The 21,021-nt window shown below is 40.2% G+C and overlaps 1 protein-coding gene across 2 annotated transcripts in view; it reads right to left on the bottom strand.

The window, feature by feature from the left end:
• Positions 1-14,703: 14,703 nt before the first annotated feature.
• myo5b (myosin VB) overlaps positions 14,704-21,021 on the bottom strand; it is a 49,420-nt gene continuing 43,102 nt past the window's right edge. For both annotated transcript variants that reach the window (XM_040026858.1, XM_040026860.1), the window contains 4 exons: positions 19,057-19,351; positions 17,989-18,163; positions 17,820-17,900; positions 14,704-16,578 (listed from right to left, as the gene is read on the bottom strand). In XM_040026858.1, the coding sequence (XP_039882792.1) occupies positions 16,426-16,578; positions 17,820-17,900; positions 17,989-18,163; positions 19,057-19,351 (704 nt within the window). In that variant the 3' untranslated portion in view covers positions 14,704-16,425. The remainder of the gene's footprint in view (positions 16,579-17,819; positions 17,901-17,988; positions 18,164-19,056; positions 19,352-21,021) is intronic.

The raw sequence follows: 21,021 nt of genomic DNA, 5'->3' as shown, positions 1-21,021 counted from the left end.
GGACAGTTAACTCTCAGATGACAGATTATTAGGAACGTTCAGGGCTCAGTCACATGGACACAACAACATTTTTTTGACACCAAATGAAATTAAGCCCACATAGACACATTTAGAGCAAACATGTTTGAGTTCATTTATTTTTGAGCAAATGTAAAATAAAAAGCCGCAGATCAAAGAACAATTAATATTCCTTTACTTTATTGTCTCGGACAGGAGAAAATCATCTTAGATCAATCAACAAACATCACAAAAAACAACAAACAAACCAGACAACATCAAACAGCTAATAGCCTATTAAAAAGCTTAAAAAAATATTATAAAAACAACACAAGGAAAAAAAATACAATAAACAATCAGTGCTCAGTCTGGTGTAAAAGTATGCTGATGTGTAGAGACTCGGTCCCTCCACAGTTTAAGAGCAGAAACAGTGACAAGCTGATGTTTTATCCTGGACCTCACTCAGAACCATCCACCCATCAGACCTCTGACATCTGTGGGAGCGTGCAAGTTCAGAGAGCAGAGCAATGAGCGGGTGCAGAGTAATGACTGGAAAACAAGCAGAGAACTCTAAAAGTGACTGGAGGTGAAGAAGCAGTGTTTGGACCAGCTGCAGTCCTGAAAGAAACCACAGACTGACACCCGAGCAGCGACCACACCGCCTGAGATGAAGGTGTGAAGAAAGTGCTCAAAGTCGCTGATGGAGGAAAACAGCTTCTTCTTCACAAGCTCATTAAGGTGAAAGTTATTAATACATTCTTAGCATATATTTAAACCACGTTTCCCTCTGGTTACATTCACACATGCCAACTTTAGTCATCTAAAGACCCCCTGAGCAGATCCCCCCTCCCAAATCACTCCCCATCTACAAGCCTGCCCTCAGAAAGTCCCCATAAAGTCATACAACCAGAACTGTGGCCAGGTTCATGAAATCCATCCCACCTGTTCATGTGTGATCTCACTGACTGACAGACATAAAATGTTCCTCCGCAGAGGGCTGAGACTTGCCCCCAAAAAATGAAGAAATGAGCAACGCTGAAGTTAAGTCTTGAACATTCAGACTCACTGATGATTTAATGAGCGATGGAGCTGATCTGGGGTCAGACAGATGCTGCAGCAGCTCGGTGATGATTCCAGGTCACTGTTTTTGTTGTGTTGGCAAGAGAATAACAGCAGAGATGGATGCATTTTTGCTGCTTTTAGAGTTCGTGTTCACCTTTAAACCAAAACATCAGCAGCTCTATACAGGTGTGCCACGGGCAGGGGGATGGATCCACGGTATGGCACAAGTGTTTGTGTTATGTTGTATATTGATTTCAAATCAAATGTTCAGAGTGTCAAACTTGAGTGTCCTGGGAGGCGGAAAAGAGTGAAAACAGGAATTCTTTCGATAGTGATGAGGCGATGTGGAGCTTTGTGTCTAAGGTTTGTTTTGGGGGTTTGTTATTCGTCCAGAGTTAGAGCTGACAAAAGCTGCACAGACTATAAACGTATCTGCTGTATAAATAAACTCAACGCGCCGGATGTAAAGAGCCAGAAGGTAAAAATAGCAGTTATCAGTCTGTGGGAAATGTTCTCTCTGCTGTGACCAGACTGTACACTTTTTATCTTTTCTAGCCATCTTTGTGCGCAGACCTGTTGTTTTCCAGACTTTTGAGAGGGTGAAGTTTGTGCAGCTCTGAGCGAACCTTTGCCAAACAGCAACCATGGAGCTGAAAGTCTAACCAGTAACCTACAAACCACTTCCTGTCTACTCTGGTTTGTTTTCAAATGAGGCCAGCATCTGTTTTAGTTTACTACGAGCTTCAAATTCAGAGGCAAGGTCGCCGATCACCCCGAACTTGGTCATATGTTAACACGCCATTATTTACAGAAAAAGTAAAGACATCAGCTTTGACGTCAGGAGTTCAGATTTCTGTCAGTTTGCAGTTTTGCTTCATTCCCCTCACACCAACAACTTCTCTGTTTCCCTAAATGAGTATTTAGTTTCTCTGCAGCCCGCAGCCTCAGCGTGGTTTGCTCTGTTTCCTTCTCAGCTACAGGGCCAGACGCACTGCATGTTTCAGGTCGCAACACAGGGCATGCTGGGAAAACTGTGGTGCAATACCTGCTGCCTCAACCTCTAATCTGTAGAGTCGACTGTATGAAGGCAGCAGGAACTGCACAAACACCGCAGTCGGAGGAGAAAAGGGGTTAAAGTTTGAAGCAGCACTGGTTTATTTTAAGCCTCCAAAGGCTTCAGCAGCACAACTCATGAGGTTCAAAATGCACAAAACTGGAAAAATCCAACACTAATGACTATTCAGAGAGGCTCAAGGAACACCAGCGGGGTTTAACCTCCACAACAACCAGCAAATCTGCAGTTTGAAGTTACAAAGTTGCAGGCATGGTGGGAGATGACAACTGTGCAACGAAGACACAAACTGCAAAAAGAAGACGCTTCACAAACCTCTTCAACCCTGAGCCTGAGAAACACTAAATGTAATCTGTCGATTCATGTTTTCATGAAGACAAACCTTTATCCATCAACATAAAATCCCATTTTAAGAAGGGAAAATCCATATTCTAGACACTTGCACTTGTGTTCGTTGGCTGGTTAAGTTTTGGCACCTAAACGAGTCACTCAACAACAGAAACAAGGTCACGGTTTGAGTTGTGATAGAACAGTTTCCTCTTTTTTCACGACTCGAGTATCCTGGTGCCGGCATGAAACAACATTCAAACTGAAATAAGTTTAGTTTGAAAATCATGTTGATTGCAGCAAAATACAAACGGGGAAAATGTATGTATGTATGTATGATGGATCTCATCTCTGACTGAACTAACACTTCAGACTCAGTGTATTTCACAGTTTTGTGTATTTAACAACAAAATAAAAGTGTGCTAGACTGAAAATCACAGCTGTTCCATCGCTGAGCCATGAAAACTGTCATAGCTTCAAACAACCTCCCAGGGCAGCGGTGCGACCGTGGCCCCAACAGGAAAAAATACAGTTTGTTGGTAGTTTGATTTGATCAAAATCTTTGATTGTTTTTCCATCCCACAACAACAAACTTTATTTTTATCAGGGCTTGTTAAAACTGTGAGCCACGTTTCTGACATCCGCTCACATCTGCCAGTGATGGAGAAGGAGAGGATGGCTGTCAACGGGGTGACCTGCAGTTAACATGACACCTTTGTTTGGGTGCCTACTCTCCTGTCAACAAGCAAAAATTACCTCAAAGCCACAAGCTATGCAACTTTATGCAGAAGATGATAGAAACTATCACAATGAAAAGGAAACACAACTTAAATCAAGACCAGGGAACTACTGACTGGGTGAGGCTGGGTGGAAGGTGGCTCCAACAGGGGTTTTACCCTGTTTGACTTGAATTTATTAAGGGGGGAAAGTATGGTAGGAGGTGACAGAGCACACAAGAGTATGACTCAGAGAAATGTGCTGCTCAACGGACGCAACCAATGATTAGAGCAAACACTGAACATGTTAAAAACTGAACAGGAGAAGAAATCAGACTTTAACTTCCTTTAAAGATTTCTGGATTCATCTGCTTTCTAAAAATCTCCACGGGAGGGAGAACCTGCTCATTTAGCAAAGATAGTTAGCTGTTACGCTAATGTTATTTCATCTTTTTTGTCATTAAGGTAACGTGTACAGGTGCTGTATTCATGTTGTATAATAAACAGCTAGGCTAAAAATGGGCTAGCTTCAGATGAGGCTAGCTGTGGCCACTGGTGTTGGGTTCTCAGCAGATATTTGGCTCCTAGTTTGTTGCACTGACTGTGTTTATATGCTATTTGTATTTGTGTATCATGAGGCAGTGGTGGGTGGAGATAACACCCGGTGGGTACGAAGGTGAGGTGTTGGTGGGGCGTCGAGCTTTCGAATGCATCTGTGGGTGGCAGCTGTGGTTAACGTGCAGTTTTCGGCTTTTAGGAGGCAACCTGGAGAAAATCATGGAAGGAAGAAGGAGATGGTGCGATCCTTCGACTGCAGCGACACAAGGCGGGGCAGTAGCAGCTGCCTGCACCTCCACAACATTCATGGAGGTGAAGATTTAAGGAAGCTGCTGTGCTGAAAGAGCACAAGTCTTCACTCTTAGGACGGTGCTGCGCTCTCTCTGCTGCACCTTATCTGGGAGAAGAAGCTCTCCCCCGCCCCCACCAAACCACACGCCTGAGGTTCCTATCTCCGCTCAGCATCGCAAAACATCTTCAGCTGTGGTTTCATGTGTTCAGTCGCCTCCCTCTGAGTCGCTGATGGGAATCTGATGAGCCACCTGTTTACGCTGAGTGCTGTGGTTCTGAATCCTGGGGGGTTCAAGATACTGGGAGCAGCGAAGGAGGGAACTCTGCATCACCCGCACGAACACAACATAGAGAGTGTATACGAAGAAGATAAGGATGTACACAGTCAGGCTGCTGCTCTGCCACACAGCAATGACACGTGAAAGATGGCTTCAGGTCTGAAAGCTTAACTTCAGGTTAAGCTGTTCTGCTTTCCTCCAACAGAACAGCTTTGCATGATCCACAGTCCTGGTTTAATTCATACTGCTCCTTTATGCCGCCCTGTGTCCTGTGTCTTTAATCCTCACAGGGTTTACCTTTACAGGTGGCACGTGACCTCTGACCTGTAACTTTATATGTATGTATGCATGATGTGTATGTATGTATATAAACATGAGTATATAGGATAACAGCCTCCATTTAAAATGTGTACACATTGATAAGTCTAATTACTCTGTGACTGAATGTAAAACTGAACTGCCCCTGATTCAACCTGAGTTAACATGAGATTATGGTTTTGTTTTTATGACTGTTTCAACACACTAAATATAAATCTATAATATAAAGTCGTAATTTTAGTTAAAAGAAAAAACTGCAAAGTAATTAGAGAATTCGCACTGTGCTGATTAGCTGTACTTGTATTAATATATGTCACTCACATATTCAAAATTTCACCTGTAATAGAAAAATATCACTTTTAATAAATCAGCATCTGGACAACAGAGTTGATTGAAAGCTAAATGATGCAACTGTGAACGTTAAATAGTTTAAAGCTGTTTTTGTTTGTAAAATGACAGAAATGGAAAGTCACAGACACATATGTCCACCTAACAGATAAAATGAGGAAATAAACTGCCTTTATAGACATTTAAAAACATACTTACCTCAGTACAACATCGTGTTATAAACAGCAGTTCAGATTCTGATTTAAACAACTTTATTTCCTTCTTTATTACATTTATTTTGAAAATCATCTTAAATATAAACTGTACTTTGTTCTGACATATAACCCTGACATGTAACCCTGTTTTCTTCATGCTTATCTAACAGCCCAGAAGTACAAACACATGAGCTTATCAGTTTATTGTAGTTTGACTTTATCTTATTCTAATGATATAAAAACTGATTGTATGTTTCGGGAAATGTCAGCTTGCACACATGATTACTGCTGCTGATTAAAGTGTGTCTGAAACTTCAATAAAATTATAATAAAATCTTTGTGTTTTGTCATTTTGATCTAACCTTGGAGTGCAGTTTGCATCGAAGTGGAGGATAAACATGTAATAAAGAAGTTATCATGTCTAAACTGTACAGTTGTAAACATTAACAGACAAATGAAAACCTGAGCTGTCAGTGATGTGAGATATGGACCTCACTGTTTTATTTAATATGTTAAAAGATGGATTTTTTTCATCTTTAAAGTGTAAAAATTGAGGTGATGAACTTAAATAACACCTGCACAGATTATTTTCATATATTAACTTACCACAGCAAAATAACGTCACAGCAAAGACGACACTCAGGGGCCCATGTGAGGGGACCGTGGGCAGTTGACTGTGGCCCATATTGCCAAGAAACGTAGAGATATGTAGAGCACATTCGGTTCCCCTAGATATGTTTGTAATTTTTTTTTGCTGATTAGACTTTGTGTGCAATCGTAATTTAAGAAAATAATACTAATATCTTTCTGTTTTGTCACAGGTGCAGAGCCCAGATGTGCTCCACATTTCATGCTGCTGCACAGACGCTGAGCCCATCTGGGTCCCACAGCTCAGGTACATGACCAACATTTGCTTGTATGGTGCGTGGACCATAATGTTACTCAAAAAGGGGAAAAAAGCTACTTCTAGCCACTCCCTTATTCACAGGGGGTTACTACATTGTTGGTTTGGCAGATTTTTACACCAGATGTACTTTAAACTGAATTTATTTGTCCTTCCAAACTCAGACCAGGGATTCTTTGTTTGACAGTCAAATACATAAACCACTGTACTGTGGAGCATGCTCTCAAAGGAGGGATGAAAAAAAAGGTTTTTTTTAGTCTTTTTAGAAAATACAGTGCAGCCTAGAAGGGCACAATCCACACTTATTACATTTGGGCCCCAAAGTGGGCATGAGCTGTCAGCAGTTTTGCCACTATGGACGGTCCATAGAAAACTATCATGGGATTCAGGGTTTTCTTTGGGCAGTCTATAGTGGGACAGCAATAGACTTGCTTAATAGCGTTCCAAAAGGGCAAAACTGCTACGGGGCCTACAAGGGTTTTCTGTCAGCACACCAAATGGGGTCCCAAAGGGCAAAACAGCTGTTCTGTGTGGTGACACCCACTTGGAGCACACATGGGCTATGTTGTTTTGTCCTGCCCAAACAGCTCCACAGTTCACCCACTGCCAATGCTGTGGGCCAGCACAGGCCCATAGCATTGGCAGTGGGTCCCATTAGGGCCTAACTGTAACATCTAGTGTTATCAGCAGCAGTTTACAAAGACATCAAATTAATAGTGAGGAGAAATGATCTTATCTGGTTCCAGGTTCTCACGTGGCCGATCACTGTCATAAAACTGATCAGATTTTATATAAACTCCATGATCATTAAAGCTTTCTGAGATTGTTTTTACTGAAGTAACCGCAGCTTTCAGATAAATGCAGAAACATGAACTGCTGAGAGGGTGAAAGCTGTAAAGAACAAACAAGTTAAAGTTAAAGCTGGGTGCTTTCTTTTTTCTGTTTCAAGTAATAAAAAAAAACCCTCCAGCGTGGCGGTATTACCTATTCTGAAGTGAAAAACCTTGGTCGCCAATCATCTCTAATAACTGACTGATTCATAAAGTTTCATGAAAAACTGAAAAAGGCCCAGAGTGGAAACAAACAGTTTAAAGTGTAGAAAAGTTTCATTTTACCCTCAAACATTTACTGAACTACCAGTGAATCAGTCGCTCTGATGAATGAAATGATGACACGAACCTCTGAGGCCTGTTTTCTCTGCGCTTCTGTGGAAATGATGGCACCTGCATGTATAGGCGCCCCTGAGGAGGTCACTGACTGCAGGTCTGAGACACTAAACACTGCACGTTCAGGATGTCTTTCCCTTACATATACATACCTGCCTCCACATATACCTACAGAACGTACAGCTATTTATGTCTTTACACCTACACCCATACATGAAACCACAGTGTAAAATCTCATGGTGCTGAATTTGAGTGAAGCCACACCAAAATGAGTGAGTCTTTGAAGCCGGGACTACAGCAGCCACATGAATGTCTCCTCCGTACAGCCTTGGTACAAACGCTGCTTCCTGCTGCTCCTCGTGTCTTGTTTGTGCTTTTTTCAGCCCGACTGCTTTTTCTTCTTCGTCCTCATCACTTCGGTGCGTGTCAGTGTGAGTGTGAGTGCACAGCTAACAGTGAATTTCTGTAGAAAGGTGTTGCACGTTGTGCAAGCAGGGTAGGGTTAGGCTTGTTTAGAAATGACTTGTCACCACATCCTTTTCCTCCCTCATAATTTGTCTTCATCCTTTTGAAAACAACAAGCAGCTGAAGTGAAACATGAGTGCAGTGAAACTCCTCCGAGTCACTGGGAGGATTTGCTGGGCAGAGGATGCTGACCGGACGAGCTCGCGTACAGGTGCAGGTTTCATTCAGCTGCAGGGAGATGCGCTGAAGGCCGCACGAAACTTTCTGTTTCTGCACCACAAACACTGAAATAACTGATGATTCACACAGACTGACAGACAAAAGAGGTCTGTCAGGAGGCTCTTACTAAAAGTCGATCAACTTTTTCATGAGGTCTGATTTAGCTGTAAATGCCCCGAGTGCTCCTCCCAGTGCACTGATACGCTGACCGTGTGTAACTCCTTAGTAATGAACATGATTTTATTAAATAAGACGTACCATAAAGCAAACCAACACAAAACCACAAACTGAAAACAGCAGCAGTCCAACACCGCATCCTCTCAACAAGGCTTCTGGAATAGATATACAAGTATGCAGAGGCCCATTTTCAGCAGCTGTCACTCCAGTAACACATTAACTAATGCAAGCTAGCATGTTAAAAGACTCAGTGATAATTAGAAAACAGCAAGGTAATGATGATTACAAAAGCATAGATACCTGCAGAATCAGCCCCTGTGGGTTTGACTGAAGCCTAAAAAACGAGACTGTTCCGAGTTCCTGATCCGAGAAACGAAACTCTATCTGTGAAATTACTACAAAAAGAAAAAGAAAACAAAAAGCAGAAAGGGGATTTCATGCACTGGTATGTGTTCCTCCCTCCAGAGAAACTGGCAAACCAGATCCACCTGACACTGCATTCCTGCATTTGCCTCCACTACAAGCACGAACTGAGTCCACACATGAGTTTGTGGTTTCAGTGCACTCTCAGGGCATTTCACGATACAGTCTCAACTTCTTATCTATTGTTTCATCTTCTTGGATATAAACTTTGATCTATGTGTTTGGTCTCATCTCTCCCACCAGAGACCACAGTCCACCACACACATCACAGATTTTCATACTTCCTATTATTTCTCATTAAAAACTGCTTGGTTAAGTGTAGACAGAGCTCATAGTTTGGCTTAAAATACAGCCGCTGATGTTTCTTTTAAACCTCTACTTTATTGGTTGCCATGGTGATGGGTCACCGCTGAAAAAAATAGGCCTACGCGCTGCCAATGCCTCATACTGCTCTTGCTGAATAACGTTACTTACAAAGTAGAAAAAAGTTGTTTCCATGACAATAATAATTGTTAATGATTTGAGATTATTTCTAGATTCAGATCAACTCCAAGAATTACTCACATGCAAATTTCCACCTTCAGGATATTTTCATGTAAATTACTTTTAGTGTAAACTTAACCAATCATGAACAACCTCCGTTCCTTTCATGCTACTCCTGCCATTAGGACACAAGGAATGTCAACCACGTGATGTCTTAATCAACAATAACCTGAATTCTAAACACTAAACCTGTGCTATTATAATACAGATTTGTTTTCTTTAGTAATCAGTTTTCCTGAATCTTGGTCAAAGGACCAAAAATGAAAAAAATTTCATTCCTTCAAACTGAAAATAATTTCTTATTCAAAGATCACCTCCACCAAAGGTAGTGTAGAAAAGGGGAACTCAGTGGACTCAGTGGAAGTCCGTCATTTAAAACTAAAAACCTTTATATAACAAACTGCTTTCAGTGCATTTTTATACTGTTTCTTCCCATGGGTGATGTCAAGGTGCCTGTGTTCAGTTCTCCTTCACAGTATGTGGTTAAAATCCAGGGTTTGTCAACCCGCTCATCCTCCTCCACCTCATGGCAATTTAACAACTTGTGAGATTTAAAAGAAAAACAACTTTATATAAATAAAGTTCATGTCCAGAGTAAAAGCATCTGTAAGCTGCTGTTTTTATTATATGTTATGATAATAATACAGCTGATGTATTTGTATTATCCTGTTGAATGCAAGACTGTAGAGGATAGATGTTCTGATGTTTTTATTGTTAACCCTTTTGAGCCCACAGGTGCGTCCACGCTCCGATTTGCGTAACTACTTTAAAACTTATTTGTTTTTGCAAAATAAACTGGGGGAGTTGTACTTACATATCAGTCATTCCACTTATCCCAGGTCGGGGTTTCCTTCCACTGATGGCTTTGTAAAAACCACGTAAAGACCGCTTGCAAAAACAAAAAGATTAAAACCTTTTTCCAGGTAACAAGACAATCCTAATTACCAAATCTAATTTTGGGTTCTCTGCCTGCATCCCAAATTTAACTAAAGTTACCGTCAAACGTAGTAACAGAAGACTCTGGACTGTGGCCAGCTCCACGTGTCAATCCAAAAGGAGCGCAGCGATTCATAATAGAAAAACAAGTGATCCAAACTTTCAGTGTTATTTTCACAGAATGTACATGTGTTCACATCCAGGTTAAATTTCAGTCTTAGGAATTCATTGGTTGGATAAATCTCATTTTTGACTTTAAAATGAACCTCTTTTGTTTTAGGGGGAAGGGGAAGTGAAATATGCTATCTCTGTGTTGCCTTAACCTTCATGGCCTCAAATTCTTTAGAATATAATTTCTTTTAACCGGGTTAGGATAGATTTAATTTATTAACATATTTCTGATCGCCTTGTTTGTAAACCTGCTGTCAACAAAGTCAGCACCAGCTATGCAGAGCTGCGTCAGTCCAGGAGAAATTTTAGAGTGCACAATATCTTCTTTAATCATTGATCTCAAAGGGACTGGGATGGCTGTAGCTAGTGTATTATAACTCGTAGGGACACTCATGCAGAGCTAGTATCTCACATGTTTTTATATTCAGCTGTTGACCTGAAGCTTTGGAGAAGTGGTTGATCACCTGTAAGGCTAAAGGAATCTGGTCCAATCTGGTATCATCTGCCAGCTGACTTATTATTATTAGTTGACCCATACTATTTAACCCGTCAGTGTGACTGTTTTTAATCTGAATAGATAAGAGCTCAGCATGATAAACAGAAGTGGTGAGCTGCTGCAGCCCTGCCTTATTCCTCTAGTAACCTCAAACCTCTAACAGGTGCCATGTTCCAGCAAAACAGAGCTGTTGATAGAATTATAGCATCCCTTTCACACTGATAAATTCTTCTCCAAAACCAAAAGACTGCAGGGTTTTTAATATGAACTTATGTTCAATTGACTCAAATGCTTTTTTAAAAACCCCAAAACAGGATGTATCCCCTCTCTTGGATTATGTCACTGTAATCAAGGAGAAAAGCAGCCTAATATTATCAATTAGTCTTCCTTTCAAAAAACCTGACTGTCTTTCACTAATTATGTTTGAGATGCCTTTCTTCAGCCTCTCAGCTACAGCCCCTGACAGGATCTTATAATCAGTGTTTAGTAAGGTGATTGTCTTAAATTGTCTAAAATTCTTCTGTTTTTACCAGAATCAGTGTAATTAACTCTTGTTTCATACTTGGCATCAGTTCTTTCTTTTCTATAGCTCCTTTTAACGCACCAAATGGCAAGGTTCTTAAGTCCTTCCAGAAGAACTGATAAAACTTAGCAGTGAGTCCATCTGTCCCTGGAGACTTGTTTAAGGCCATTTTAATGACCACTGAATCCAATTCCTCAGTTGTAAGGTCAGAGTCACACAAATATTTAAATGGTTTGTCAATATGTCAATACACGGCACGAGACTGAATCTTATTACAGAACCCGTCAGCATCAGCTGAATATTCTGGGGAGAACAACTTGGAATAGAAAGTAAAGACTTCAATCTCTCTGAAATCTTTGCATTCAGTCCCATTTATCAGTAGGCTTGTAATTAAATTTCTCTGATGTCTACTTTTCTCCAGCTTACTAAAATATGATGATTTTTTTTCACCTGCCTCAGTCCATTTGACTCTCAATCTAAAAAGCAACCTGGGCCTTCTCAAGGCAAAAATCATCTAATTTAGTCTGTGCCTCCATCAGTTTATTTTTCTCCTGCATGTTCCGTTTTTTTTACTACAACACTGAGCTATTTCCCAAAGTAAATTACTTTCATATTCTTGTTTTTTCCCATTTAGTTCTTTGCAGAATTTTATAGTAAATTCTCTGATCCTGAATTTAACAAATATCTTCATTAGGTTTAAACCACAGATAACTCTTAACTCCAGGATTCACATGTCTCTAAATGTCTATGAAATTATTATCACAAGCAAAGTTCACAGCAATGTTATTCTGCTGCCTCCTTCCTAAGTGAGGAGGCCATCTGTCCATCCATTCATCTGGTGTCATGTTCCAGTCTCCTCATACTACAGTATAATCTGTGGGGTACATAACTTTAAACTCTCAAATCACATTTGTTAAGTTTTCCAATAGACTTTTGACCTCATTATTGTGACTATAATGATTTTTGACAATTAGAAATAAACCTTTACTCTTCAAAACTACTTTTGGGTGATGTCTATGCTTTTCTGTGTAGTTCCTGATGCTCAGAACTTAAACTGCACTGTCTGAAATGGTTTATTTTGCTGCACATGCTGATTTTTTGCAAATTGTGCACAACAATATTTATTTTCATTTTTGCTGCAGTTTACAAAAATTAGTGTATCTCGAAAATGAAACTATGAAGACACTCAAAATAAATTTCCTGTGGTTGGAAATTTTGTGCAACTCGTTTTGAGGGATAAACCTCCGAAATTTCTGTAACAAAAGTAATCTGTAAAAACAACAAAAAAAATAACAATTTTCATTTTCTTTGTAGTTTATTGCGTTTTTTTTAGAATTTTATGTAGTTACTATGGACTTAATGTATACATATTATAAAAAGTTAGGATAGAGCGGTTGTATTGATGAATAGGAACTTGAAATGCTCTAAAAAATACAGCATGTAAAAATGTAAAGGCTCTGGTGGACTTGTTCTCAGGGCGGCTGAAGTTAAACAGGACACAACTGGTGCGTTTGTTGAGGAGACTGTTGTAAGTTATGCACTCTTAGAACAGACGTGTCAGATTTGACACAACAAGCTTGGTTTTAAAATGTTAAAATAAATGCTTATTATTTTAACACGTCCATTATACATGTGTGGATTATGATGACTTGTCTTTCCACACACAGTGAATGAATGGTTAAAGCAGCAGTGGGACAGTCACAGTAAAAGCTGCAGGTAACTGATGATAAATAAAGTGCAGGCTCAGTTCTCCAGGTAGAGGAAAATGGTTTGAAACTCTTGTTGCAGTTTCAAGATGGAGTTTGTTTCAATGGGTTTTTTTTCCAGCTTTTATAATATTATATTTGGTTTTTGTCAAGCTTTAAAATAAAGAAGAAGAAACCAAAACTAAAGACACTTCCTCTAGTTTTATATTTAACTTTAAGTGCATATTATTATTTTGGGTAGTTTCCAGTTTTTTAAAATTCAGTTTAAATTCTGTTGCACAATTGTTTAGTTTTGTTTTAGGTCATTATGATAAAACCTGAACAAACTAAAGATGGTGAATATATTTTATTAAATACGACTGTTTAATTAAAAATATTCACTCTTTTGCCCGACAGTGACTCAGTGTTTTATTAAGCCTGCAGTCACAGTGTGTGGGTAAGAGTGTGAAACAGATCAGTGGGCGTCCTGTGAAGCTTTGAGCCACCTGAGCGACAGGTAAACCACGGACGACCTCGCAGGCCGACAGCTGGCACAACTGACAGCGAGCTGCTGTGGGAAGCAAACCAAACCCTCGTTCACAGAGCTGCTCTTCTTCTTCTCTGCCAACAGTCAGTGCAGACTGTGGGGACATTTTTATAGTATTTATTCACTTAGAGATCAGAAACATTAGAGAACGTTGTAGTTTTAATTCAGGGTGATAAATCTTATTTTCCTTCAACATCAGTGACGTGTCGAGCACCAAAGTGCCTCATCGTCAGACTGTGTTTGAAAACTGGGTTTGATTTTTCTCCAGTTTGAAGAAACTTTGTGATTGTTGAAGATGAATATGATGAAATTTGATTCTTAATGTTGAAGAATAACAGTTATTTGAGGATAACGTTAAGTTAAATGCACTGAACAGGTTTATTAATGAGGTTTCATTTTAGTCATGTTTATACTTTGCAGGTTCATTTTATATTCAGTGTTTTTCATTCTGACTAATTCAGAAAGTATTTTTGGAGGAACACGTCAGGTGAAGCATTTGTGATGCTCAAATCTCTGTGTTGGTTCATTTGTTTGACCAGTTTGTAGCTTTTCTGCAACACTTTAAGGTAAACATTTCTTCAGAAATCAGACACCAGGTAAGTATGTGCAGACATGTGCTGCTCTCAGATGTTTGGAATCACTTGTAAAGAATGTTTCTTACTTTAATATTTTCTCTGAAGACAGCACACTGAGAAGTTTGTTTGGCTGCTTTAGACATGAAAGATTAATGAACTGACATCAGGCTGCTTTTGTGTCTCTTGTTTGGGGAAATAAACTAGATTAAATTTGCATTTAATCACCATTTCATTGTATTTTGATTGAAAATTAAAAATAAACAGAAATGTCCCTGAAATGTTTGTAATTTGTAAAAGTTCTCTGCACATTAAAAACCTGTCAGACTTTCATTTTTAGTGATGAGCTTATTGCTGTGACTGCAGTATTGAAGTCTGAACTGAAGTTTACACCTAAGCCTACAAAGTGCATTTAGCAGTTTCATATTCTCAAACATTTTCTGTTTTTAATTTATGCTTCAGCAGTTTCAGACTGGCACTATAAGCAGTGAGACATCAACAAACACACCTGTAAACATGCCCTGGCTGGGACTTTGGGGCAGAAACAAGGGGCTCGGCTCTCTGAATGATCAGAGCAGCTACAAGTGTGTAAACTTGGTTAAACTCCCATCAGCTTCATCTAAACTGTGGAAATAATGTTTATATGTTTTTGCCAGAAATGTTTCAATAAGAAATTTCATTTCATAAACAAAGAAGACGCGAACAGAACATCAGCAAGACTTCAATTCCAAAATATATTCTTTGAGTTACAGTGACCGACTGTTTCATCCAGACTCAAACATCTGAAACTGAAGAGCTTTACTGCAGAATAAAACCAAACATTCAGCTACGTGTGAAGTCAGCACAAAAATATCCAGTTTACGGTTTTTGTATTATGAATGACCTGAATTATTAAACTTGTGCACAGCAGGTTTGCAGTGAAACTCTTCACATGTTAAACTTCATTTTATTACATTTGCACTTCATAAAAAGATGAAGATGAACGGCATCCAACAGAACACGATCAGAAACATGAACATCATCAGCGTAGAATGGCACGTGGGTTTGGAGGAAAAGGAAAAATGTGAGGGTGTGATGGTTTGCAGTGTTATCTTGTGCATATTTAGTATTTTACCTATTAGTGTTTCCACGTGTGGTGCAAAAGAGAGAAACAGAAGAACAGAAACAGTAAAAAAAAAATAACTTCCCACAGAAATAAACGACATTACAGAGAAACGAAGTGGAAGTCCTGCACAGACTCTGAGAGGAGATCAGAAAAAGTGTTGATTTGCGTTTTACAGACTGCTCTGCACCAGCTGAGTGAACAACAAGGTTTTCCAGAAGTCAGGGGGAGAACAACCTACCTGCTCTTTAGCTCATTAACTGCTATCACACTGCCAGCAGCTGTTATTAAAAACGACACCGTCTCATTTTCATCGTTTCATTTATTCGTCTACATTTGAACATCTTTCTGTCTTTAAATGCAAAAAAAAAACAAGATTCACGTCTCTGCACCAGCAAACCTGAATAACCCTGACGTGTCCCAGCAGTTAGTTTCATGTTAAACATTTGCTTTCGTTTGCAGCATTATTTTATCATTTTGTTTTTTTAATTGGCCAAACGATCACAGGAAGACAGATCTGATAACTTCTGATACTTTCTTCTGACACGTTTGGGATCCTCCACAGCTGACTGTGTATTAGGAGCAGCTGAGAGTCACATGATGACACATGACTGGAGGAGCAGGAGCGAATATGAGATTAAATAACTGTTAACAGCTTAGTTTTAATTTAGTGTAATTTTAGTGTTTAAAGGTGTCTTTATATCAGTACAGAAGCAGATAATCAGCCTTTTAATGCTACTGAATAACTAAATAAATAAATACGACCCACAACCTTCAAGGCTCAAAGGAAGTAAAGAGTCTACAGAAATCAACATGTTACTCCTGACACAGCCAACCAATCTCATGCAATTTTGACTGATTGAGCCTGAACTTTTAAATGCTGAATATTGTCAGTTATTCGGGTCGCTGATGTTTGTCTGCGTTTGAAATCTTCAGAAACCTTCACGCACATCTAAAAAAAAAATCTTGTTTTTCTTCCGAGTCTAAATGATCCCTCTGAACTTTCCTCCTGACCTTCTTCATCCTTCTGCAAACCTTTCTGCTCCTTCTGTTAGATTCTGTGTTTCTTTATCTACTCAAACAGCAGCACAGTTTACTGTCAGAGAAGAACAACTGATGTGGACTCCACAGACTGGACTTCTGCAGGTTTTTTTTCAGAAACGTGGAGGATTTAGTTCAGAGAGACGTGAGGAGATGAACTTGTTTGGCAGAAAGGCAGACGTGCTGCTCTCAGGAAGACATGGAGACAGAAACAATGATCAATAAGAGGTGTCAGGCAGCAGACGCTGCTGGGAAACAGTCAGATTAATGAGAGTTCGGATTAAAAGCAGGTCATCAGACTCTGACGAGGAAGTCGATGTTAAGCGAGGCAGGAATGTGCAGCATCTCCAGGCTGAGGGCAGACGGCGAGTAAGGGAAGAGGACCGGGAAAGTGTGTTTGGTATCCAAAAGAAGCTGAGGAGGGTCATTCCTCTCCTGAAGGCGATTCTGGACACACAGAGACAGAGAGAAGTCAAACATGAGGCTGACATCACTGACATCACTGGTCCCGTAGAGGCAAAGTATTCATACAAAACCCCCCCAAAAAGAACAGACATCAGAAACCCGTTTATATTTCATGCTTTTGCTGTGTAATGTTGCACACAGCTGAAATGACTGAATGCAGACAAACAGAAACCTTCTAGTTTCTGGAGGCCGTGGCTCCTGCTTACTTTCCTGTTCCAGGACAGTTTGTGACCTGGATTCATGAACTTTGTTCTACTACTGCCGTGTTACCGGCAGCAGGACCAAGGCAGCTGAAAGCAATTCAGCTGTTTATAGTTGTGCAACCTTTAACCCCCTAAGACCCGAACTCTTTCATGGCATGATTTTTAATTTCTCTTTGTCATTTTGGCTGATTGGGACCTGATGAAAGTAAAAACAAAGAATTACCAGATTTTTTTTTTTTTTTTTTACCAGATTTTTGTTTCTGAGAAAAATGAGATAGAACAGTGGCAGTATGATGTCCTCGTAAGTGGATATCAGGACCTTGTGGAGCAAGATTTAGTATTTTGGTCTAGACAACCCAAAATGTGATGTCCACGTATGTGGACGCCCGGTCCAAAGAGGTTAAATTTGCTCTTAACGCCAAACAGTTTCAGTTTATCCGAACACAGCAACATGGTTTTTTGCAGAATTTACATTATTGGATATGTTTACGCATGTATGTATGTTACGTATGTTTACACTTGCCTCATCAAACTGAACGTGGGCATTTTATAGGATTCGTGTAAGATATCAGATTTTCCTGAAAACTGCTGGGAGCTCCTGGTTTTGTTTAGCAATGCAGGGTTTTCTCAAATATCTACATTGGATGTGGGCAGTACAAAGTTAAAGAGACACTTTGGTAGAAAACAGAAGTAAAAGCAGAGGTGCTCATACAGAGCCTTTTTTCTTTTTTTACACCACCAAAGTGAACTATTTCCAAAGCAGAATAAGAAGCACCGAAGCAAAAATAATTCTGCAGTTCTGTTTTTAAATGACCTGATTGGTTCAGATCTTCAGATTTGGCACCAGCAGCATGAGGTGTTAAATTTTCTAACATCACATCTGCTGTAAACGGATCTGACATTCAGATTCCACCTTTTATGTTTCAAAATTTTACATTTGTTCTTTTCATGTCCCAGAGGAATCCTCCCTCTGGTGTTTGGTAGAGGTATAAGCAGCTAAACAGTCTGTGTGATTCACACCTGAATGTTTCTGATGAAGGACACAGTGACTCGTTCTTCAAACTCGTTCAGAGGCGTGTAGAGGTTCAGGATTTTCACGATCTGCAGGAGACAGCAGGTTAACATCCTGTCATTATCTGATCGGGAGTGTTATTGATCGCCTGCTCGGGCTCAGATGAGCTGAGCGTACCTGCTGCATGGTGAGCGCGGTGCACAGCGCACAGATGGCCTCGGCGTCCTGCGACGTTTTCTTCTTGACCTGCAGCAGCTGTGCAGCCTGAATGATCGGCTCCAGAGTAGCTGCAGCTTTACTCTGATACAAGTTATTTCCTCTGAGCCACTCCTCCAACTGACTGGTGTTGTACCTGTACACACACACACACACACACACACACACACACACACACACACACACACAAAATTCAAAGTGAGGGTTGGGGTTGATGGGAGACCCACAGAGTTCAGGCATACAAGGTTTTAGCGACGTGACGTTAAAGCCAACCTCCATCTCTCTGTGCGATCCTTCTCCTGAATCTGAACACTAACAACAAACCAGCACATTATGTAACAAGTTATGGTCAATGCTCTTCTTCTACCAGTGCTTCTTTGATTTCTTGTTCTTTCTTGTCGCCCCAGAAAAATCCAGATTATTATTGTAATAATTTCACTTCTTAAGTTAATTTTTTAAATTATTATTTTGGACAGAGCGCAACCTAAAATTCAATTTAAGCTTTCATGATATGAATAGAATAGAAAATCATCATAAACTTGATGTTCTATTCCAGCCTTTCTATTCAACTGACAGTCATGTTGGATTGAGGTGATGTGTTTTTGTGTACTGCATGAAAAAGCCAAAAAGGGCAGCCTGTAGTGATGGAACAGCTGGCTGAGCTCAGCGAGCTGTGAATTAACTGTAATTCGTGACCTGTTTGGGATGATTGTTAGGTTTGTTGATAAAAATGAGTCATTAACCACAGCTGAAACTATCTGCACCATTCATCTCTAGAACTTGTAACTAACGAGGGAAGAACTTCAAAGAGGAACTGAGCTCACTGACGTTTTTCTTTAGTTCATTTAACTTCCAAAGAAATTTTCACTGGATTCTAATTCAATGAAATACCTGCAATATAAAGTATAAAGACAAAATAATAAAATATATATGGTACATAGTTCACAGATTTTAGTAAATTTGTTTTGCATTGTAATGGAGTACAAACTATAAAGTTGAGCTTGTGGGTGTCGGCTGCAGGTTTAGTACCTGAGCTGCATGCCGGTGCTCCAGGAGCAGACGTCCTTGCGCAGCAACAGGTTGTTAAGGGTAACAGCGTTGATGCAGTGGAAGAGCTGCCGGACTGCCTGACCTATGATCTCAGGGTCCAGACCGTGGTCTCGCATGATGTTGTGGAACTGCCCCAGCTGCTTGATCAGGGCCTGCAGGGTGTAGCTGGTGGGGCCGTCGGCGTCCATGTCCATGCTGGACGAACGGTTCCTGTAGCCCATCGGCTTCACGCCTGCCAGGCTGGGGATGCTCTCGCTCTCCAACATGGCCGACACTGGATGGCAAAACAGAAAGGAGAAAAAGAGTTCAGACATACAAAGAAGAACGTTTATTGAACAGATGGGAAGGTACAGACCTACACCAGTTACACAGCAACAAAATGATCTAGAGAAGAAAAAAAACAACAAAAAAAACACAAAAAAAAACACAGGATGGTGCTATACAGACTTAGTTCCTCCAACGCTTGTTGTTTTGTTCTCCAGTCACTTTGTGGTTTTGGCTTTTCTCCATTTAGACTCCAGAGTTTTCAGATCTTCAATGAGGTTGCAGCTCCAGGTATGTTGAGGCAGTCTTGAGCAGCACTTTGCTGCCGACGTTGCTCGCTTTAATCTAAACCATGAATCCATGTTTTCTGTTAGCTACTTCAATTCAGTTTTACTTTGCTCACTCCAAGAACATCCAGCTGATTGTGGTTGAATTCCTGCAGCAGCTCAGAGACTCTTTTGCTTTGGTGGAGGGTATATATTCGCCAAAAAAAAAAAAAAAAACCCTCCAAAACTCATCTTTCTTCAAGCTCTGGACCGTGTCTTAGGTTTAGTCTTTGATTTGACCCGAACTCATCCGTCCACTGATAACCGTCCTGCAGCTCTGAGGGGATTTTTTTAGCTTGCCTTTACTCTGTTCGACTTAAAGACTTCTGGTAGATAAAAATACCTTTAATAACGATGAAGTTCACACTGACCACAGCTCTGTGGTTGCTGTGGTAACCACTGTGCACAGTCCAATAGCAGAAAGTCACATGATGACTCATATGGGGACGAAATGAGTCAGCTGCTACCTCAGAGTGACGTAGTTTCTGAAAAAAATTCCCCAAGTGTTCAACAGACAAACTCAACGAAAACTCAAACCAACACAAAAAAAGAGAAGAGTGGGACTAGAAGATTTCACCATGGGGTTGTTGTGATAACCTGCTTCTTCCTCATGTTATGACACTTGACCAAACACTACAAATGACCGCATTTATCATTTAGTTTAGCATCTAAATAATGCTTCGGTTCCGTTTCGTGCTGCTCTCATTACACAATGATGGTTTTGCTGGACGGTAAACCCCATTTTATTTTTCTGTATAATTGTAACAGGACTTCTTGGGCGGCCCTCAGCTCCTTTGATGATGCGGTTACAGCAGTGAGTTCAAATAAGTGGTTCAGCTCTGAATTGAGAACACAGAAATGTTTCCTTGGACAGAATTTGGTTTGGTTGCACCATCAACCTTTGCATTAATGTTTTGGCTGACAGCAGATGAAACGGCAGCTACTAGTGTGGCTCATATCTAAAATGTCACTGCAACACAGAGCAATGATCTGTGAAAGCCAAACATCTTTGACAGCCACTCACTGACACGCTGCATGTTTTATAAGACTGAAAGTGATGTCTGCAGATTCGGGTTGTGGTTAAGTCACTCAGTTTTTCATATTTAAAAACAGACATGAGGCTTAATGACACAGCTGCCCTTGTCATCATTTTATCCTGTTGGCTCCAGAAGTCTTTATTTTCACTTTCACTTCTTTTTCATTTACCACCAGACTTCTGTCCATCTGGTTTAAACACACTAACGGATGGTTTTGTCAGCTGTTTTCAGCACAAACATGTTTGTGTTTCTCATAAAGGGACTCGGGAGGAAAGTACCTCTTTCCCCACAACTGACTCTATACCCACTTCTGTCGG

Source organism: Simochromis diagramma, unplaced genomic scaffold, assembly GCF_900408965.1.
Source record: "Simochromis diagramma unplaced genomic scaffold, fSimDia1.1 OVJJ01000293.1, whole genome shotgun sequence".
Lineage (NCBI taxonomy): Eukaryota > Metazoa > Chordata > Actinopteri > Cichliformes > Cichlidae > Simochromis > Simochromis diagramma.
This window is presented reverse-complemented; position numbering and strand designations above follow the sequence as displayed.